This window comes from Protopterus annectens, chromosome 5.part0 (assembly GCF_019279795.1).
Source record: "Protopterus annectens isolate FY-2018-M chromosome 5.part0, PAN1.0, whole genome shotgun sequence".
NCBI classification, from domain to species: domain Eukaryota; kingdom Metazoa; phylum Chordata; order Ceratodontiformes; family Protopteridae; genus Protopterus; species Protopterus annectens.
This window is the reverse complement of record NC_056735.1, coordinates 1,775,207,117-1,775,231,465: the sequence shown is the minus strand read 5'-3', so window position 1 is coordinate 1,775,231,465 and position 24,349 is coordinate 1,775,207,117. Positions and strand designations below refer to the sequence as shown.

At 37.7% G+C, this 24,349-nt stretch overlaps 1 protein-coding gene across 1 annotated transcript in view; it reads left to right on the top strand.

Annotated features, from left to right (window-relative positions):
• The window catches only part of IGSF5 (immunoglobulin superfamily member 5), a 678,183-nt gene that overhangs the window by 71,722 nt on the left and 582,112 nt on the right, over positions 1 to 24,349 (top strand). Inside the window, exon 2 of the mRNA XM_044071572.1 lies at positions 3,450 to 3,529. Coding sequence (XP_043927507.1) covers positions 3,493 to 3,529 — 37 coding nt within the window. The 5' untranslated portion in view covers positions 3,450 to 3,492. The remainder of the gene's footprint in view (positions 1 to 3,449; positions 3,530 to 24,349) is intronic.

Below are 24,349 nucleotides of genomic sequence, written 5' to 3'. Positions count from 1 at the left end.
CATTTGTTGTAAAGAAGAGTGACATACCTTGTGCATGCAGCAGTTGAGATCACAGTGCTTCAGGGTCAGCTGTGTCAGATGCATGCAGTACACAGCCAGTGCATGGCAAGGTACAGGCTGTGTGGCATGGCTGGCATCCTTTTTACTATGTATGTGAGTCGGAGTGAGGTGTCAGTCCCTCGGGCCCTAGGATGTCAATGCATATGCTATGCACTGCCTCTTTGCCAAGGCCAGGGCATACTGGCACACCTACAGGGACAGGCTCAGGGGATTCCTCCTCAGGGTCCCCCTGTGGTTGTGGAGACCTTGACATTGGTGGGTGGCTGTGTGTCCCTTCCCTGTAATGTCCCTGCCTCAGCTGTTTCCACAGGATCATATTGTGCAGCATGGTGCATACTGTGAAGATGTGTGCACATGTGGCTGGAGAGTACTGCAGGGCTCCACCAGATATATCGAGGCAGCAAAACCATGACTTGAGCAGCCCAACACATGTTCTATGATGTCCCTAGTTTGTGCGTGTGCCTCATTATGGTATTCTTCAGTAGGTGTGTGTGCATTTCTGATGGGTGTCATCATCCACGGTTCCAGTGCATAGCCAGCATCCCCCAGTAGATGGCCGTACAGAATGTCCTACCTGGTAAATGTCTGGTACAGCTGTGATACATACCAGATGTGGGAGTTGTGATAACTGCCAGAGCTGCTGGCACACACATTCATGATAATGCCCTGGGCATTGCACACGACCTGGCAGTTGATGGAGTGATACCCCTTGCCATTGATGTAGACTCTACCCTCATCACCGGGTGGTGCTTTGATGCAGACATGAGTGCAGTCTATGGCACCCAGTACCTCAGGGTAGTGTGCTACATGGTGAAAGAGACATATATTGCTGACCCTGTCCTCAGTGGCACGGGGTAAATAAATGTGCTCACTGGCATGTGCTTGCATGCCATCCAGGAACTGGTGGACTACTCTGACTGCAGATGCCTGTGACACCCCTATTAATGTCTCCAGTTTGTCTTTGGAAAGTACCTGTAGCTAATATTCTAAGGGCTACACATACCTTTGTTTCCACTGGGAATGGGTTCCCCTCTGTTGGCTTTGGGTCTGAGTTGAGGGCAGCAGAGTTCAGTGAGTTCTTGTAGTATGTCTCTGTCCACCCTATAGTGCTCTACAATCTCCAGTTCATGTAGCGCCCGGAAGGTTACCCTGGGCCTGAACACTCTTATACTTCTCAGTCTGGGCCTATTGTCAGCATCAGCATCATCACTGATTTCAGCCTCTAGCACATACAGATGTAGCCGAGCAGCAGCAGCCCCTATCATTTTGTCAGTTAAAATTCCCAAGTGTGTACTCCAATGGTGCAGAGTATGTGGGAAAAATCAGATTTAAGGGTGCATGCATACTTTATAGTGGTGTGCTGCAGATGCAGCCTGCGTGATTGGCTCACTATGATGCATTCCACCTGACAGGTATATCATTGGGGTTTTGAATGGGCCAGTGTCTATTGAACAGGGCTTATCAGTCATTTCTACTTAATTGGCTTCCCCTAGCTATTTCCTTTTTTTTATTATTTATTTATTTATTTTTTTTTTAATTCTTTCACTGCTAAGCACTGGGGGCACAGCGTCCAAACCCGAAGCACTAGTACAAACAGTGCTCATCAGTTTGGACACTCCCATCTGCACGGGCACACTCAGTTTTTCTTAAACCAACTAAAACACATGCCACAGAACTAAACAGCTCAGCAGCATTGGACACACCCCTCCCTCTGCTTAGCTGTGCTTAACTGAGCACAAATAGGTGCCACTGAGCTCCAGTCCACATACACATAGCGTGACACCCCCCCCCTTTGATGTCAGCTGCCTGCTGTACTACTACCTACACAGTTCTAGCCCTATCATGGATTGTGTCTGCAGACACAGTGGCCCTTTTTGCTATTCAGTAACCCCAGCTTATTTACATACAGCTAATTGAGTATACCCTGGATACTTCATTACTCCAGGGCCTGCCTCTGTAGAAACCACTGAGACCTGCCATTGTAAGACTTTGCATGCTGGGCACTATAATGCAATATTTTTTGCAAATGCCTACTTCTCATTTTTTACACTTTTTAAATATATTTTTTTGCATAATGGCATGTTTGCACATCACTGTGTGCCATGCAAATGTAATATATGTATTAAAAAATTATTGCTTGTTGATTTGAATTGCTTTTTGGACTCACTGGCCATAGTTTTGGCCATTTGCATGCCTATAGTGCAATAGCCACCTTTTTTATTTGGGTTTTTATAGCAGCCCCTGTTTAAATTTTACATTCTGTTACACAGTACGCATACATTTCTAACACCAACATGGCACCTACATGGCTGCCTTCCTGCTTATTGGATTGCAAATCAATCTCATTTGCATGGATTTCACCAGCTTATGAGGTGATTTGAATTCCACAGACATTTTCGTGTCTGCATGCTCATGTACACCCCTCCATCCTGTTTATGGGATTGCTCGGCGGCTATGTTCTGTGTTGGGTCCGTGCACTATGCTTACACAGCAAATCACTCCATGTAGGCTTTATTGAATTCCCTCCTATGTTTTTCTGCATTGTTTCAAGTTACTGTAATTCTATAGATCATGTTTGTGGAATACTGCCTCTGCAAATTATTTTCAATAATTTTTGTTTGTGTTTCTAATCATTTTCTAAGGGATTATCTGTGCCATCTTTACATCCTGAGGTGTAGACAGCAGGTTTAATGTGTGTTGAGAAGAATTTGTTAATTCTTAACCAGTCTTCTGCATTGTGAGCATATTCTGATCGAGCCCTGTTGCATCTGTCAGATCAGAATAATGCTGAAAGATAATGATATCACCGACAAAGATAAGAGAGAAGTAAGGTGGAATAGTTGTACAGGTACAATTAAAGAAAGGAAAGAATGGCAGCTGCTCTACAATGGAGCCTTATGTGGGTCCTAAAGTGAACAGAAATAAATATGTTAAAGTCATGTCATGTATGACATTAATATTTCCCTCTGAAATAATTTTCTGGCCATCACAATCATTTTTTTATGTTATGCTTGCACATATGAGCTCTGTCAGTAAGAAGTTAGGATTACCAGATAAAAAGTTTTGAAAACATCAGTAATGACAGCCTTTGTGACAAGGCCGTGGTCTGCTGAAAGGGCACCTGGCCCAAATTACATTAGGATTTAACTTAATTTACAGTTTGGGTGCTCTACACTTCTATAGAACAGTAGCTGTTGCATATAAACTGAGGTAATATTGTTAGTAACTATCGCAATAATTTTAAAATATGTTTTGATGGGTGTACTAGTTCTAATAAACAAATGTTTAGTTAATATGGTGCAGTTAGATGATTCTGAAAAAATGCCTACAGATGCCTTGTGCTATACCTGTGTTATAGTGATGCAGGCTGTCTTGTTTTCTGATTGCAGTGGAAATGATTTGAAAGGTGCATTACTAAATCTTACCGAGAAAATGAAACCATCATTGCTGCTGGTAGCTATACTTACTGGTAAGATGCTTTTATAATATTCCTCAAAATGTTCTCAAGATTTTTTTTAAATCCACATAGCAATAGATCATTCTTATTTCTTATGATAAGCTGTTCAGATGATGCAGGTGGTAGCTTGGAAAAGGCCTTTACAATGAGGGAGAGATGTAATGGAGGACATTTAAACAAAAGGTTTCTTGAAACAAGTGGATCCCAGACTGATTCATCCCAAAGGACAGGAAGTATTTGCACCTCCTGAACAATGTTGCTTTTAAGTGTTTTAAGGGTAATGGATATAATTTTTAAAAGGCTTAAGATGTTAAAAATGCTTACTGTCTCTTAACAGTTTTTTCTTCTATTTAATTCTCCTTAATGCAGTGTTCTCTTCTTAGTCTCTTGTCTTGTCTCTATAAATCTGTATTTTTCTCACTTCCATTTGATTTTTTTCTGGAAAATTTAGTTTTAGACCTTTAAGAAGGCATTTTATGTAACCAAACTGTATTGCTATCCATGTTAGATAATTAAACGTAATATAAACCTGCTACTTTATTAAAAAATGTTCAACAACTGTATAACATTCTGTTTTATCAAAATGTTCAACTGTATATGAAGTTTCTGAAGTTTTACAACTACTTAAAGTTAACACTCTATCAAATTTGATGTTCATAACGTAATTCTGCTTGTGCTGTCTATTGTCTCTGAGCCCAGGTTGTGGCTGAAATGTGTTTCTTGACAGTCTGCCTGCCTGGTTACCAAATAGTAAACAAATAAATAATTACATACAATTCCATAGACTTTAAGTCTAGTGGCTTTCTTGCTATTCTGTTTGAGTGCATATTTAACTTCAGGATTGCCAGCAGCTTTCTCACGTCTTTCTTTCCATTTGACTGTAGATTTCATTGCAGGACTGACTTTGGATACATTCGTATGTGTGGTTACTGCTCTTGAAATGTGACGGCTACTGCATATAATTCCTGTAGTTTGCCCTGATAATTTGTTTGAATGTCACAGGTGACCATTTTGATGGTTGCTGCTCCTAGCTTAAAACCACTTAGTTCCCTTATCATTTCCTTACTCTGATAATTCTCAGAGACCTCCTCTGATAAGTCTGCAATAACTGCATATTAATGATCATTGCTTGCCGAGCAGTACTGACCTCATGAAACACATTTTAGAAGGTACCACTGAATCTAGCATTAAGATGAGTGAAGATATCATAGCTAGGGAGAAATTGTTTACTAGGTGTGGGAAAATGCTACAAAGAATGTAGTTGACCATAAAATAATACGTAATATCTCTGCTGCATACACTTTGACAAATTTCCTCTTAATTTTTAGACCCAATTGAATATATTATCCCTTCTATATCAACTATTTTTAATGGCTTTACACTCTTTTTTAAGACCACTTCTTGTTGCAATTCCACATTTTTAAAAAATTTATATTGTTCAGTACTTTTGCGAAAGTACAAATATTTTCACTGACTACTGATGTCAAATGTTTATGTAGTTATTTTTCACATTAATCGGTTTCAAATATAGCAGAAATTATTATCAAGAGCAAATATTTAGGATCCAAAATTGAAATATTAACATTATTAGAGTTGTCTTTTCAAGAAATATTTTGTTTTATAAAAATTCTGAATGCCATCAGAAGTATTGCACAGCTATAGAAGAGACTATTTCTTTCATATAGGTCTGCTTATTTATTTTTTGAATGATTATATTAACCGTTTTTTTTTTTTTTTTTTTAATTTCTGGATTCAAATTCTTTTAGCTATTATTTATTATCTTGCATGTTTTATTGATGATATTATTATTTAGTTTGGCAGTTGAATATTAGTGATAGTTTTTACTTTTAGAAATTGTAATTTATTACTGTGAAATGTCATTTTTATTTGTGTTGATTTTTAATGAGGGCTCCATGTTAAAACTAGATTATATGAGAAAATTGCTGACCGTAATACTATTTTACACAACACTAGTTGTCACCTTTCATACCCAAATAATTATATGCTAAAGGTGCAAATTATGCACACAAAATGTATTAACAGAAATGAATCTTTATACAACAGTGTAGTTCAAGAAAACACTCTTACAACAGAGGTTATAACAGGAACATAGTAATGCAATTAAAGACACATGCTACAGAGCATGTTACTGTACAAAGGTAGCAAAACTCTAGTATGCCATTAAAATCTAGATTTATGATAACTTATTCAATCGATGGTTATGCAGAGACTTTGGCATGTATTTTCATCAAATGCAAATATTTCAGATGTTAGGAAAGAAAGAATAGTCTGGATATACTGCAACCTAAGGGAATGGTTAAAGAAACCTTACGGTATGGTGTGTAGAGGCCATTCAAAAGTACAGGGTAAATACCCACATTAACACTGCAGTATGTATAAACATATATGGAAAACAAGCATGTTTCTACACTCAGTTTTACAAAACTGTTATTACATTAACTATTTGAACAATTATAGCTAGGTTGTAAGCATGATCCCTGAATATGTGTCTCATGTATGTGGACAAAACTTTAAGGACTTTTTGTGTAAGAATATAAAAACATATCTGGGAAATTGCACAAGTTGCATCCATTAATTCATTGGCTTGCATTAAAAAGTGATAATATATCTGTTTTCCCTTCTAGCTGGATATTAGATGAACAAAATGTCTTAATACCAGGTGGCAATAGATCTTAATGTTCTATTAAGGATGGAAGTAACATGGCATATTTATCTTCAAGTCCATGAAAACAAAGGACTAAATAATGTGTTTAGCCTTTAGTCCTTCCTGAAAGAAAGTTATCAAATATGTTAGTAAGCTTGTGTTTCAGATGCTGCGTACAGTATATGTTGCAAAGGCATAAGTTATTATATTTAAATAATCTCATATAGAACACAAAGAAGGCTCAGAGCTCATAGAACAGTTTTAATAAAACTGATATGGATTCTATCCAGAATGATCGTATATTAACTTTTTTATTATTTTTATACCACTGATTTTTTTTTTATCTGGCTTGTGATACACTTATGTTTTTCTTTAATAATTGAAGTTATCAGAAGTAGATGCATTTTGTATTCTTGTGCCTTTCCTAAGCACTTCCTGGATAATATGAGAAAAGGAAAAATCATATAGGAGTCCTTGATCCAAATGGAAGGATTGTCTATGCTATCTCATATTGACTTTTGAGCAAAATGTCATAGGTTCATAGGTGGTTACTGGGCTATTGACCCAAAGGTCTTTATAAGCTTAGCTGTTTTTGCCCAATATAATACTAGAGAAACACAATATAAAGGATCTTGCCTAAACTCGAGATCTTAGTTAGCAATGACTGCTCATATCTAGAATGGTCATAGGTGAAATCCCTGGCAGGAATTTATGGTTTCCCATCCAGGATATGTTTAAACAGGGTCATAGAGGGGTTTTGTTTGATGTGAACTGGTAGCCTATTCCAGAGGAGTGGCAACCTCTGAGAGACATATCTGTCTCTCCAACGGTCCTATTAATGTAGCAGGCCAGGTTAAGGACCCTGGAGCAGGTGACCCTTGTCTCATTTGACTTGTGGATGTGCAGCATTTCCATTAGGTTTGGATCCGGAATTGCACTGTAGGCTAAGGGACAAGTCTCCTCTAAGTAGTCTGCATGCTAGTGAGTACAGTGACAGTGACTTCAGTCTGTCAATGTATGACATGTGCCGGAGACCCTGAATTTTCTTGGTTAGAAATCTCTGAGGTCTAACAAGTTGCTGCAGGTGCTTGTTAAGGTACGTACCAAAGGGAGCATTGCACTCAATTATTGGCCTGATGAATGTCGAGTACAGGGGTGTTATGACTTTCACTCTTGAGGCAATGCTTTTGCTAGTGAAGTGTATGATGTAGAATGTCTTCCTTACCATAGTAGACATACAATGGTCAAAGTTTAGGCTACAGTCAACTTATATTCCCAAGTCTCTCACTACTGAGTTGACACTTAGGGTATTATTATTTCTATGATAGTCTGCAGAGACATCAGTTTTACTGAAGGGAATGATGATGCTTTTTTTTGCAATGAGTTTGAGTCCATGGCTTTGGCACCAATGACTGATTTAAGTCCCTCTTGAAGTATATTGACATTGTTTGGGGATTCAATGATTGCACCTAATTTGCAGTCATTAGCAAACTTTCAGCCACAGCTAGTCTGTTTTGGCCTAAACTTCAGAAAAGTATATTCTAAACAATAAGGGGCCCAGCACTGACCTCTGTGAAACCACAGTGGTGACAGGTCTGCTGGTTGAAGTAAAGTCTCCAACTTTGAGTTTGATCTGTTGGTGAGACAGTTAGCAACCCACCTGATGACATAAGGGTTGATATTTAACTGGGAGAGTTTATCAATGATGCCCAAATGTGGGATTGCTTCGAAGGCTTTGGAAAAGTCAAGGTAGGTTGTATTCACAGATTTTCCTTTGTCTATGGCTCCGTTGACATTTTCACAGACGTCCACCAGGTTTAACAGGCTTGATCTGCCTTTGAAAAAAAAACCAAATTGTGTCAGATCAAGGATTTGGTGATCACCCATATCCTTATTTATAAGGTCCATGGTGATTTGTTCCATGGCCTTACATATAAGGTTGGTTAAGCTTATGGGTCTGTAGTTCCTAGAGTCTGTTGCTGTACTCCCTTTATGAAGGGGGATGATGGTTGCTGTTTACTATTCAGCAGGGACAAAACCAGTAGTCAGGCTGTGGTTGAAGAGAATACCTAACGGAGCTGCTAACTCATGTTTTAGAACATTTAAAATGCAAACTGGGATGCCATTCGGTCCCATAGAGGCTGTGTTTTTGGCCTAGGAGAGAGCATTGATGACATTCTTTGGAGATGCAAGTGGGAGAAATGTAGTGGGAATGCTTTGTGGAATGTTTGGAGGGGACAGGGAGTGAAATTTTCACCAAACCTGTCAGCTAATAGGTTAGCTATTTTCACAGGATCAGTATGTGTGATGCCATCCACAACTAGTTCAGCACACGTTTGGGTTATACCTTTTAGGTTACGAATATAGCTGAAGAATGCCTTATGGTTATCCTTAGCTATGGTTGGTAATTTTTTCAAAGTTGCCCTTAGAGGATTTTACAAGCTGTCTTTTTGTTTTTTCAAGCAAAGGAGGGTGTTCTTCCAGTGCTGGGACCTCTTTTTTATTCTTAGACATCAACTTCTTCCTCTTGTTGTATAACTTATTAATGCTAGATGTCTACCAGGGAGGCTTGTTTTTATTTTGAGGATCTTGTTTTGATCCTATCAGGTATAGTTTTCTCAATACATTTGTATAAGTGTTTCTACAGGGCATTTGTGTATACCTTAGTACAGTTATCAATGCCATCTGTTGGAACAGGAGCTTGAAAATTACTTATGCCATCCCTTAGGAGGGTATAATTAGCTTGGGTGAAATTATTTAGCCTGATTTCATCTAAGAGGGGTTCAGATGTTATATAGCTACTTCAAATGTGACTGATATATGATCACATTTAACTAGTGAGGGTCCTATACTTGTGGTGGTGACTCATGCTGGTGAGGACCAGGTCGAGAATATTTGTCCTTCTTGTGGGGTTGCATACTATTTGTTCCAGGGTATTAGTGTTAATAAAGTCCACAAACGAGCATGTTGGTACTCATATAAGTTCTCCAGTCAATGGAGGGATAGTGAAAATCGCCCATGACTAGAGTGTTTGATTGCAATTTGACTTGAGTAGGTTCAAATAAACAGTGTGGGTATCTTGGTTCATTGACGGGGCCTATAGCTAAAGATGATCTGAAGGTGGTTAACCCACAGTTAGTTGAACTTGGAGTAACTCCATGGAGTTTTCCTGTCTAACCAGTCTAGAGGTGTATTTATCTTTGATAAAGATAGATGCTCCTCCTCCTTTGGTTCTCACACATTCTTTTTGTGGTCTGAAAGTATGGAAGGCATTGTAGTCTTGCAAGGCTGGGGTACTCTCTGAGGCCCTAAACCAAGTTTCTGTGACTGCACAGATGTTAACATCCACTGGGGAGAGTGCAGTTTCTGATTTAAACTCCTAGTGTTTAGCAGCATAACATCTCATTTATTTGTGAGTGATATCTTTATGTCGGAAATTTTGTTTATGAGACTTTGCCTAAAAAAAAGGCACTGTGGGGGAGACAAGTGTCCCAGCCAGTAACCAAAACCTAGAGGTGACAGATGAAGACCATCTCTGGCAAAGCAGAGTGTTCTATCAACCATGTCATCCTAGGCTGACAGGAACTGGATCCCCTTAGAATGACACCAGCAACTAAGCCAATTGTTGAAGTCAGTCATTTTTTGTTTATATTGTGGTTTCATGCTAGGTGAGGGTAGAATGCTGCTCAAGGCTAGGGACATACCTGCCTGGGACACATATTCATAGAGCACAATCATGCCTCTCTTTATATAGTGCAGTGAGGTACATCTCAAGTAATTCACACCAACATGAACTCTGACGGAGTTATAACAATACTTTTTGTTGAGAGACTTGAGTGCATGTGTGATCTGACAGATCCTGTCACCTCTCAGACAGCTGACTTTAACCTTCTCTTTGTCCAGCCTGGTGAGTGGGACATCTGTGTGTCTCACACTGAAATCACCTATGACTAAAATATTTGGTTTAGATGTGCTTTACCTTAGGGGTTTATTTGGTAAGGCACTGGTGCTTGTGTTTTTATGTGTATTGAGTGCTGTAGGTGCTATATTATGTGTAGCATGTTTGTGTTTGGACGATCTCTGGTGGTTAGTAAGGTTTCTGGTGATACCGACGAGTATGATGATTTATGTGCTGAGTGCCTGGTTTGCATAGGAGGTGTAGTATGTGAGCTGACAACCTATTTAGTGTTATTGTTTTGTGCACAAGAGAGCAAGGATTCCAGATTCCTAGTGTAGAGGCATCTCTCACAAATTGTGCTTGGGTGAATCTAATCCATACTTTAGCAGCAATTCCTTATGTTGTAGTAAAACAGAATATCCTAGGTTTTAAGGCTGGAGAGTAGAGTCTAGCAGATTAGCACAGGAAAATAATGCAACACTTAGCAAGCTAAACTTACCGCTGAGGTAACAAATAAGTATAATAGACATATCTGCACATACTACGTTGACATTCTGTGGATATGTATCAAATTAAATTAAAAATACTAAACTTAAGGTGAACATAGCTAAATTCTAGTGGCAAGTAATTACAATGTTGACAACAGAAAAAAAATGGCAAAAGTACAAATGTATATAATGCAAAGCTGTTATATAAAGCTAAACGGTCACTCCTTCCGGCATCACTATATACATCCTTATGCTGAGTACCATTTAGTGCAGGTCTGTAGATGTTGAACATGGACAGTTATGTAATGTTCTTCATGGCTAACCTCTGTGTCTGAAACAATTGCATTCATTTTCTTTTACCAAGTAGTTCTTAAGGCTTTTCTTGAAGCTGCCAGTATTACTGAGTCTCTGAATATTGTCAGGTAGAGTATCACCGAGTCTCTGAATATTGTCAGGTAGAGTATTACCGAGTCTCTGAATATTGTCAGGTAGAGTATTACCGAGTCTCTGAATATTGTCAGGTAGAGTATCACCGAGTCTCTGAATATTGTCAGGTAGAGTATTACCGAGTCTCTGAATATTGTCAGGTAGAGTATCACCGAGTCTCTGAATATTGTCAGGTAGAGTATTACCGAGTCTCTGAATATTGTCAGGTAGAGTATCACCGAGTCTCTGAATATTGTCAGGTAGAGTATTACCGAGTCTCTGAATATTGTCAGGTAGAGTATCACAGAGTCTCTGAATATTGTCAGGTAGAGTATTACCGAGTCTCTGAATATTGTCAGGTAGAGTATTACTGAGTCTCTGAATATTGTCAGGTAGAGTATTACCGAGTCTCTGAATATTGTCAGGTAGAGTATTACTGAGTCTCTGAATATTGTCAGGTAGAGTATTACCGAGTCTCTGAATATTGTCAGGTAGAGTATTACCGAGTCTCTGAATATTGTCAGGTAGAGTATTACCGAGTCTCTGAATATTGTCAGGTAGAGTATTACCGAGTCTCTGAATATTGTCAGGTAGAGTATTACCGAGTCTCTGAATATTGTCAGGTAGAGTATTACTGAGTCTCTGAATATTGTCAGGTAGAGTATTACCGAGTCTCTGAATATTGTCAGGTAGAGTATTACCGAGTCTCTGAATATTGTCAGGTAGAGTATTACTGAGTCTCTGAATATTGTCAGGTAGAGTATTACCGAGTCTCTGAATATTGTCAGGTATAGTATTCCAGTTTGATGGGGTGAGGTTGGAGAGCTTTCTCAGTGGTATTTTTAATGAAAGGAGACTTATAAGTTGCAAGGAATTAAACTTTAAGGCTGTAGGGTGTTCCTGGTAAAGTAATCTGTGGTAAAGCAGCAGACAGTTACTGGTGTTGATAAGCCTATATGCTAGGTTGCTCAAGAGTAATGATGCTGTTGTGGAGATGGGTAACCTCTTGGCCTTACTCTTAGTACTGCAGTGATCCTCTTGGCTTTTGGGAAGGGATATGAACTAAATGATTTCTGCAATTTGTAGAACATTAATGATTATAACTGAAAGTGTGCAAGTTATGGGCAGTCCATATTCAAACGTGGATATCTAGATATTAATTTAATTAAAACACCTGACATACAGTATCAGAGTGTGAGATGGTACTGAGGGATGGAACTTTTCCCTTTGGAGAGGCTTGTTTCATCATGCTAAATGTGGCAAAACTATGTTTCATAGTAAATCCTTAAATGTATGCAATGATTAATAAAGGTCAAGCCCTATTTATGTATAACATATTGCCATTCATCATAATTTCAGTTCCACATTTTTTTCAAAGAATATTGGAAATTCAATCATTTGAATCTATTTGTATACTTGTACTGGATACTAAACTGGCCACGGTTGTGAGTGTGCATTTTGAGTGTGTTGTTTAGAAGTACATCAGTGGCAGGGCTAGCCACCTGGCAGTGTGAACCTTGGCTCTAGATGATTGTCATGGTTGAAGTGACATCCTGAAGACATGTGCAAAAAAAAAAAGGAAAAAGGGTTTCCGTGGATGGATTGTGTAAACAAATGGGGATCATTTAGCTTGAAACATCAGTGCAAAGTTATGCTAATATTTACCCAGCTCAGTGGTACACAGATATAATGTCCAGACTATAACTCAGATGACCTATGATTGGTAAGTCACCTAGATGCTGGTGGAGACAGTTGGGGATACCCAAGCTGAGAGGAGAGGTGGGCAGGGATAAAATAGGATGTTATTTGGATTACTTTCTTTCACTGGGTCAGGTAGACATATGGAAATGTTATCAAGCAGTGAGTATCTTCAGTAAATTATGTGCAAAACTGGGAGGTGTAGGGCAGAGAAAGGGTGCCAGTTTTGGCATTAGAATTCAACACAGTCATAGTGAAGGATCAAGAAGAACGGGGTCAATGAGTGTGGCTTAAGCCACATGTAGGCATCCAGTGGAACATAATACAAGTACTATGCCAGTACAAGCAAAAAGGGGTATGGTGCAAGGCCCCTTCTCTGGTCATCAACAGGGAGAACATCTTACACAATATCAAGCAAGTGCCAAACTGTGGAAAGTATCAGAGACATGTGGCTTGGAACGGACAAGTACACATCACATTCTTTTCAGATAGGGACAGCTACACATGTCTAATGTGCAGCAGTGACACAAGGGACAAACAACTTGGATGGTCAAAGTCTAGTGCTTTAACTGTGTTTTCTTTATTTTCACAGTACAAGGATAATCATTACCATTAGACATTAATATATTAAAAGGTTGTGATGGCTACAATGTGAAGAGGGAGTGGCAGCTATAAGGCTTTGTCACCTTGACGTCAAATAGTTAGGGTTTTCTTGCATGAGACTGGTACAGTTTAAGTATCATAGCATATTTTGGAAGAAGACAGATGCAATTTTAATTTTTTTGTACCTGGTAACAACAATACAGGTCATATGCCAATCAAGGAATTATTAATCAGACAAAGTGTGATCCAAGAAAAAGCAACGACCCCAGGAGCAGTTATTATGGTCAGAGGTGGTGCAGAGACTTAGATGAAATGGGACCAGGTCAGTTTGAGTGGTAGACAGAATGCATCCAGGATGAACTGCGTCTTGTAGTCCATGGTTTAACTCCCTTAGGCTCATTTGGCTAAGTCAACTAACTATACAGTGCTCCTGGGATGAGTTTGAAATAGGTCCATGTAGATCAACTCTCTACCCTAGTTAACATATAAGTAAATGAATAATGTGATGAGTAAATCTGTGACAGAGATGTGGGGCTTTTATATAGCACACCCAGATAACATGGCTAAGGGATCACAGATGTGTCAGGTGAACAGATTGCACCTGACAGATAAAGGGATGTTGGCCTTTTACTCACATCTGAAAGATGGATTGGCTAGGCAAGGGCTATGCTATGAATAAAAGAGATATGCTTCACTGAAGGGGGAAATATGAATCTCCCCTTGTCTGTCAGAAGACAGGACTGGTGACAAAGACTATAGTTAAGTGAGGGGTGTTGGACTTTCCAGATGGCTCAGAGCTGGTGACCCTGAAGGAGTCTGGAGACTTTCCAACATGACACTGTTTGGCATTATGTAAAGTGGCCCAGGAACTGAAATGATTAACAATGAAAATGTTATGAGAAATTTATATGAATGGTGTACTGATTATCAGTAGAGCTGTCTGCTCTGAAGTGTTTAGATTGTATATCACTTTAACATAGTCTCCCTGTAGCAAAGCATGGGAACTAACAGACAGGTGTTCCACCTGTCCCTCTAACATCTGGAAACCTACATCTCAGTAACCCCACACTCGCATGCAAACACATATCTCTTGTTAGTTTAGTTTATTTTTCTTTCTGTCCTTCTATACTGTGGAAGCCATCATTTTTGTTTTTAGCAATCCCAAACTTGCATATCTACAAATATCTCTTGTTAGCTTCCCTCTTTTCCTGTTTAAAGGCTATAAAGCAGAAATACACAACTGTGAAATATAGCGCACTATTCTTGTTTGCTAAACATTACTTAATGTGGCTGAGTATCAACAAGTAGTATTTTACCTATCTAGTTCAACCATCAAGCAATCCTTATTAACTTAACTTTTCTTTCTGTCTCTCCCAGTGAACCAAGCACATAGAAAGTCTGACTATTTCTGCTGCAAAAGTTATTATATCCCACTACCTAAAGAACTTGCACAGCTGAATTTCACCTGCAGTTGCAAATGTTCACAAGGAACAATACATTGAGTTAAATCTATGTAAGGCAATTTCCAGGACTCAAACTAATAACTTCACCTGTTAAGTCATGCATTAGTGTGTTCTATTTTGTAGTGTTGAATTTTACCCCCATGCCCACTTACTCACTCACACTCACAGGCCTTTTACTGCTGAAGATGAAGCTAAATTAACACTTTAGCATATTTTACTGTTATCAGTGTAATATATCCCTGGAAAGATAATGAAAAGCCCATAACCATAAAATTAAATGCTGTGACTCAAGTTAAGTATTTAGAGTTCAGATACCTTGTCTTTGTATCTATGAGCATTCTACCTCACTGTGTGTTTTTGGTGGTAAACCATCTGTGGGGGGTGGTCTTCCTACTCCGTTTACTTTGCTCACTCTGCTCCCCTGCCCTGCCCCCATATCCCACCCATCCCAAGCACATCTACTCATATCACAAGCAAACCACTCCCTGTCATTCCTATTATCCAATTATATCCAACTCTACCTTGCCCACACCAAGATTTCCTTCACACCTTAACTATTTTTATTTAACCAAACATACCGGCTTTCCCCTTACATCCATCACCTTGAATTCTCATCCCCCCTACTATAATTATTTGCATCATACTCTGCTTCACCAACACGATACAATCACCATCTCAAACTATCTTGCATTAACTCCAGGCTTACCCCCTTTTCTTCTACTATACACACATCAAACTAACATTGCACAATAATTTTATTACTGACCAATCACATCTCTCCCATCCCTTCTTATCACAAACCACAAAGCAAAGCACCTAACCAAATTGTAAAAGCCCAACCTGAAGTCAAAACATTTACAGCCTTGCCTTAAGCTGCTCACATATAACTAGATAACATGCATCTCTATTTACACCTGATATTACACTCTAACACATAAATACCACTTTTACTATTTTTAAACCCACCATCACAGTTGACATGCTCATTCTAACCTGTCTAACCTCTATGTTCTTAATTCTCAACCTCTATACTACTATATCCTTGCATACCCCCACACTCCAGGACACTTCAACAACCTCCTCCAACTATTTCCCCAATAAACAACACAGCTTCTCACATGTCTCCTCCCAGTGTTTCCCCTGTACCCTCCCATATTATTCAAGTCACAAATTGGCCTCCTCACCTTCTATGAAAGCACTCTTGACATCAGTACCATCACCTAGGAATGAAAAACACCTCCCATGGTACTCATTTCTCATTACCTATCTACTCAAATGTGGAGACATACATCCTAACCCAGGCCCACCCTCGAATCCTAACCACAAGAGTAACCCCCAAATATTTAAACATACTTACACTGAACCTTAGAAGTATATTTAATAAAATAGCCCCACTGCTTGCCTGGATTGATCAAAATAAACCTGACATACTAGCCCTTACAGAAACATGGCTACACCACAATGTAAAAGACTCAGAAATAATACCTCCAAACTTTGCAATAACCAGAAGAGATAGATCTAAAAAAAGGTGGAGGGATAGCCCTTCTATATCCCTCTACACTCAACATCACACCCTACACCAGTAATATATTCATCTTTTCTAGTGCTGAGGTATTAATCTCTTTTTTGAACCTCAACATATCAAAAAGAATTTGCATAATAGTAATATATATCCCACCATGTCACAATATACCTGTGTTGGAAAATATTTTAATCTGGACATCCCAAACAATAATCCTCGAAACAATAATCTCAGGAGATGTAAATATAGATTGGCAAATGATAGCTTTCAACTCCCCCACAAACCATATAAATCTGTATGTTTTTTCTCAGCTTATCAATACTCCAACAAGATATAGCAAAGATCTTAACTGCCAGTCCACCTTAGACTGGATCCTAGTATCCCACCCCACCAATTACCCCTCTTCTAGTACACTGTCTAGTTCCCTGAGCGATCATCTGCCAGCTTATTCCCTTAGAACAAACTGCTAACAACTAGAAGCACACACTGTAAAATCAGTTAGGAATTTGACTAATATTTGTCAGCATAAATTCAAAAACCTCCTATATGAAATAGACTGGACACCCCTTAAATGACTACCCATTATTGATGCTGTACTATACTTTAATAATGCTTTCCTTCACATACTTCATACCCTAGCCCCCATTCGTATGAAAAGAAGCAAAAAGAACTCAGCACCATGGATCTCTAAGGAATGTTAACACCTGAGGAAGCAAAGGGACAGTAACAAAACTAATCAACAGAGGTATGAAGTCATACTAATCCCAGCTTCGACTCCAGCATAAAATCAACCCCCCACAAATTTGCACTCCGTATCTTTGCTACTTAACTCTGGAACAGAGACCACACCCTATCACCTGACACCCCTCCATCAGAAATAGCCAAAAACTTTAACAAGCACTTCATAATATCAATATCAGACCTACTAACTAACACCCCAAATGCTGGATCCCCCCACCCTTCAACCTATTTAGACACCAACCTTATACAATCAAGTACGTCTAATCTTTTCATTAATAACTCTCCACTCAACAAAATGTCATATAAACCCCATTCTTATTTCAGCCCATACCCACTGACACCATTAAGAAACCGCTACAAAGTAAAAGCTCCACCTCAGCTGATAATCTTCCACCAAACTACCTCAAACTGGCTGCTAACTCAATCGTCTACCCATCAGTATCCTTATAAATAGATCTTTATCTGAAGCAGAAGTACCTACCATATGAAAACAATCTCACATCACCCCCATCCACAAAGGAGGGAACTCATTTGAACCATTCAATTTCCATCCTATATTCATCTTGTCACCCATATCCAAAATTCCCAAGAGAGGTATCCATCAGCAGGTAATGCAATACCTATTGCAAAATAATCTTTTAACCAAAACCCAACATGGCTTCCAACCCAACCACAGCACAGCTAGAACCCTATTATCTTTTACAGACACCATGAACAACGCCAGAGATGCAGGATGCTATACCACCTCAGTACTCCCTGATGTCTCCAAGGTCTTTGACACAGTGTCTCACCTCTTACTATTGAACACACTGTCTAACTTAGGCTTCTCACATAACACAGTAAAATGGTTTCAGAACAACCTCAAGGATCGTAAACAAGCAGTGAAATGGTCCAATGAACTCTCTCCCTTTCTCTACAACCCCATTGGAGTCCCTCAAGGCTCCATCCTAGGACCCCTACTCTTCAACATTTTCACAAACAAGCTTCATACTGCCTCTCACCCTGGGACCCTCATGCAAAATGCTGATGATTCCACCATAATCTGTACTGCTCAATCACTGCCAGAACTACTTTCAAAAACTCAACAGTCCTTTACTGCAGTTGAATCCTGGCTAAGAAATGCCCAACTCTTTCTTAATCCAAAGAAGACTAAACTAGTACTCTTTCACCCCTAAAACACCTCCCCAGTCACTGATTATTTCAACATCCTTGCACCTGACAACACTGTCATAGAAACAGTACAGGAAACCAAACTTCTAGGAGTTATCATTGAGAATAAACTTTCATTTGACCCCCATGTACAGCAAAATATAAATAAAACTCATCAAAAACTGGGACTCCTATATAGAAATACACATTTCTTTACTACAGCAACCAAAACTACCCTTGCAAAAACATTTTTATTTCCCCTCCCTTCTTTACAGTGCCCCTTTTCTAACTAACTTACAAACTTCTACCCTAAGCAAGATGGGACAGTGCTACAACAAAGTTGCAAAGTTTGCCACAAACATTAAATATCACACATAACACTGTAAAGCGTTACTAGAATTAAACTGGTTTGAACTCCCCAAACAACTTGCCTTTATTCAGCTATCCACCTTGCACAACCTTATTTTCTAGCATTCTGCCTGCCCAGCACTAGCCAATCTAGTGAAACCTTACACACCAAATCGATCCCTACAATCAGAAGACAAAAATCTCTTAGCTATCTCAAAATCCACAAGAAAACCAGGTCACTCTCTATATTCACACTCTGTCTGTATACTATGGAATTCACTACCTCTAGCTACCAGGTCTATGCCTGGCCTAACCCACTTCAAGCCACTTTAAAAAATCATCTCAAAAATACATGGCTCTACTCCTGCATAAAGTCTGCCTAATCCTCAGGTCTTCCTCTTCCTTCACACTAGCCTCATCCTCACTTCTGTCACATTTCACTCCCTCACAGTCTGCAAGATCCTAAGGCTCTCCTAATTCCTTCTCTGTTTCTATACCATATCTTAAGCTACTGCTCAGGCTGTAATGTCTGTATTCTTCTTAACTCTCTCACTATCTTTCTGCATCACTAACTTTCTGGCTATTTTCCTAACTGAAACCATGATTCTATTTTTGCATGTACTATAACAGTCAGTGTCATACACTGCACTACCTACATACTACTTTTGGACACTATGTACTCATAGGCTATGTATACGGTGAGAGTGACTATACTTGTTTATAATGTTTAACTCTTTAGAATAGTCTAGATGTGGAGTATATCTTGAAACATAGTTTACATTCCTTCAGCTTATTTTTGTATAGTATTTCTCATGTTGCTTGCATTGTTTTGGACTATACCGTATTGTATTGTATGTGGAGCTTTTCTCCCCGACCCTCTGCTGAAAACGGGTTTTCTAGACACAGTCAGACCACCCTGGTAAACAAATAAATAATAAATAAATGATTGGATGATTACTGTGAGGACAGAAAAAAATGAGCATCTCAGTAACTTACATGAAGTATTGCAAGCATTGCAAGACTGTAAACCAAGAGTTAGAAAATCAGAATGTGTAGCTGTCAAGTTGTAGGTTGAATACTTGAAGAAAGCACCCAACAGGCAAGGAATTCACTCTTACGCAGGTAATTAATGAGGTATACTCTAATTTGAGAATAGTTACAGACCTTTCTTAGTTTGATTAATTATTATGGCAATAATCTGCCTAATCTAAATAAGGTTTTGTATAGATTGCTGAAAGAAAACGAGGAACGGCAAGGATATCAACTTAAGCAAAAATTACAAAACGTATTCAGACATTATGATCAAGATTTTGCAATGCCATTTGAATGTGATACCTCTGTCTGAATTACTAATGTAGCGATATAATATCTTATGTCTTCACTGGATGAAAGCGCAATTGCAAATACACCAAGGACTCTTTGTCCTGCTGGGAAAAACTTTTCTCAGATTGGTAAGGAAAAGCTTTGATTTCTGCTTTTAATAAATTGAATCAATACTTCTAGGGTACAAATTTCAAGTTGTTTACTAATCACTAACTATTATTCATATTGTAAAGGGAGCATAACAATTTACATATGATGGCTGTAAGAATATCCAGAGAACATCAGCCTATGATTATCAAACAGAACACAGGGTTTGAAAGAGTCTTGATAGTGCAGATGGAATCCTCAATAATTTTGTTACCTGTATTTCAGATAAATCCACAGAAGTAATTCCAGATTGTGAGAACACTTTTGTTAAAGTATATTTCCAAGACATTAAAGCCAAACCAAAACATGACAGCACCTCTAACTGTTCTAGAATAGAGGAAGAATTGTCAATATTTATGAGTTTCATTATAGCCAGTTGGATTGAAAATGTGTATGGGAGTTTAGAAATTATATGTAAAAATATAATCATATTAAGACAGATGTTATATCTGGGTTCCCCTTTAATTCTTACCTTAATACCTAATGAGAATGATTTAAAATTGTTTAAAACAATATGAAAATTCCTATTACTGAAAAAAATATGTTGCCGCATGTGTACAAATTAATAAATAATATTAGATATCAATCATCCCTGGTATATTCATATTATTGGCACCTTAAGACAGAAAATTATTCTATGGAGCAGAAACTGCAAGGCATTAAAATACTTTCAAACTTACATCCTTCAAGAAACTTATTTATACACAATTAATGATAAACAATAATGCTTACTTAACCCCAACTAAATTCAGTTGCTTACAGTCCTGAAATCCCTTCTAGTTGTCCATCATGTTGTTGTCCGAATGATGATTTATTATATATTTTCTGGAGCTATAAGTGCCCCTATAAACTTTGGTGTGCCCTCAGAGTAAATCTGGAAAAAATGGGCTATGAGAAAACAACTCTCTCATGGGAATTTGCATTACTGAATATTAACTCAATTAAATTATACAAGCAAACACTACATATACTAATCACACTTTTTGCTCTAGTCAGATTATATATAATGCAAAATTAGTTAGATCATTCACGATTTTCCTGGATTGGTTTTAAAAATATGGCACTTAAGTACATATCTTCCCACAAATTAATTATACACAGTCAAAAAAAGAAAACATATTATCTCAAATACTATGATTTTTGTAAATATAGCCAAGCTGAATCTCAATTCTTTAGGTTACTCGAACCTTGTAATTGATACCTCTGTCTTTGGGGCACCATATGTAAATATTGTATATAGTTTGGTTGTGTTTTCTTACTTTTTTATGCATATCTTCTACACTAAACTTATGTGCTACACTATTTGCTATACTTACAGTGTACTACCAAATACTGTATGTATCAACACGTTTTGGATATATTATGTATGTGTACAAATTTTGAACTTAATCACTATATCTTACTTTTTTGAACACGTGAATTAAAGAAAATGAATAAAACCATATTCAGGAAAAAAATAAATGATCCGTAAAAGGGGTTTTGAGCTTCTAAGGGTAAAATAGTGCATCCCATGGAGGACTTCAGTTATCACTCCATGGAAACTGAGGAGTACTGTTTTGGATGCATCCCATATCCATCACCCTGCTGTTGTTAAAATTAAAGCACTAGTTAGAAAGTCATGTAGTAGTCTGCTACATACAAAGTAACTGAAAGCCTATGTAAAGAATGAATGTATGCCAGCCTAAACAGAGCAGAAAATGCAATGCACTACCACCATAATAGCAATGGGAATTTCTAGGTGAATATTGGAAAATATGACATATACATTTCATAGGGCTATTTATGAATAATATATTCATGGCTGTGGTGGAAGCACATTCAAAAAAGTCTGTAAGTATTTCATGTCACATCTCATTTTTTGATTAATTTCATCTTTTGATAACTGGGGTGGTGGGCTGGTTCTTTGTTCCATTTTTAGGCCCAGCACAGGCTTACTGGCAAGCTACAATGTAAAATTATTCATTTAGAAGTCAGAAAACTGAAGCAAAGTAATACAGAGAGCTTGAAAATATATCCACACATCAAGAAAGACAGAGTTAGCTTCGGGAAACACAGGAAGAATAAACATAGCATCATGAGAAATACCAATACAAATTACACCAAGCTATGCTATAATAGATTTATCTCTACTATAGTACAAGCTATCAGCTTTTTGTTTATGCTTTATCTGAACATATCATTACTGACAGCTGAGCCTGGTGCAAAATAGAAGGATATTGTCATTCCATTAAGAAAAATTGATATTATATATTTCATTATTACATCAGGGTATTTGACAACTAATGGTTTTGCTGCAATATTTGTACAAACCTTCAAGAGACATATGAAGGAATCACTGAATACTATGTTGAATAGTGAAGATAAAATTTACACTTTTTCCTTTAAAATTAGAAAAACTCTGAATAGTACTATTGGACAGTTACCCACAGAACTATCCTTGAATAAACGTATCAGTGCTAGAATGAATTGATGAAAATGAGATTTAACAGGATTGTTCAAAACAAACTATTCTTGTAAAAGTTCTGTCATGTCATGTTATGGAAAACAGAGGAGACGCAGGGTATTTTGGAAAATTCGTACTGGATTTGCACATAGTGGGGGAGCAGTGGCTGTCTACTGACTAAAACTGCTCACAGCCAGACACACACATATGTTGTTGTTTATTTATTTTTTTATGAATAATAATAACAACTTTAAATTCTGTCCTTTACCAAAATAAAAACAAATAGGTAAATACAATATTTTGTGGGGCTGGTACGTATGTTTAATATCTTTAGCTTTTCCTATATTTTTACTTTGCAGTTCATTAACTAGACTAGCTGGGCAAGCCCATGCATCTTTTTCAGCCACAACCTGCGTCATGGGCAGCAATAAAAACAGAAGAGTATGCAATACTTATGAAGCTGAGTTATAAGCTTGCAGTCACATAATGAAAATGGGAAAATTGTTAGACACTCGTTTCCAGGTATATTTATAAACAGGCACAAATGCAATTTTTTTATCTGTATTTATGCAAGTCCTGTATAGCTTTTTATCTGCATAAGATGATAAACTATAGGACTTGCTTTCTAATGGATAGAGATTTACAAGGAGGAGTGAGGAAACCATAAGTTCTCTCTTAGTTTGTCAGCTTTATGCTTATGGATGGGGGGGGAGATGCAAATGCCTGCCTGTCTCTGGGCTATTCGTTCTTTAAATACAAAGACCCTGGGTTATTCACACTTAAAATACAAAGGCTAAAAACTTCTTTGGAATGAATGGCTAGGCTTTTAAGGATCCTAATGGATCAAAAGCCTAGTAGGTACCTATGAACCTACTAGTGAGCGATTATACTGGTATCATGCAATGCAAGTGTAGTTTCATAAATTTAATAGCCAAGTTTAGTACGGCTTTGTAGTTAGGTATTCACAGCAGTAAACTTGTACATTTGATTGTCAGTGATGCCTGGAGAATTTATGAGTTAGTGCATACAGTAGCACACCAATCTCTCTCTCTCTCTATATATATATATATATATATATATATGTGTGTGTGTGTGCTTGTGTGTGTGTGTGTGTGTGTGTGTGTGTGTGTGTGTGTGTGTGTGTGTGTGTAAGTATATATATATATATATATATATATATATATATATATATATATATATATATATATATTTATATTATTTTATTATTTTACATTTGATTATGGGAAATTCTGGCCGGATACATGTTCTTTTTCAGAGGAGGCCAGGGAAGAAAAGCTCCAAATACAACATACAGTTTAAAAACATTATATTAAGGTTGACAACACAGTGTGATACAAGTACTAGATAATAGCGTTTAAACAATCAGTAACCTATATGTAAACTAAATAACCAGTTATTCAGTTATTATAAAAGAACATATGGTAGTAAAACATAATTAATACATCATGAGATCTTAAACATTTTCTATAAGGAATGATAAAATTAAAATAAAGTGCAGTTAGGCATAGAATAGAGAAATGAGAGAACTTTTACATTATGCAATTTCAGTGTAGATTGACATGGTTATTTTTAGGATCAACTGTTCTTGTTTGTCATCAGAGCTAATTGACCTATAGTAAGCGTAGTGTTAGTATCAAAGAAGTAGAGGTATTAGTACTGTCTGAGAGAGACGGTTTAGTCAGGAGCAGACCAAGGGCACAGCCATTTGTTGGATAAGTGAGTTTTTAGTATTTTTTTTAAACCGAGACAGGGCTGAAGGAGATGTTAATTTATGTGGTAGTATATTCCAGATTTTGCCTATATAGTTTGAGAAAAAGGATTCTCCAGCTAGGTTTTTGGCTGTATAGATTTTAATGAGAGGTTTGTTGGTGGAGCATAGAGCTTTGGCAAAGGTTGG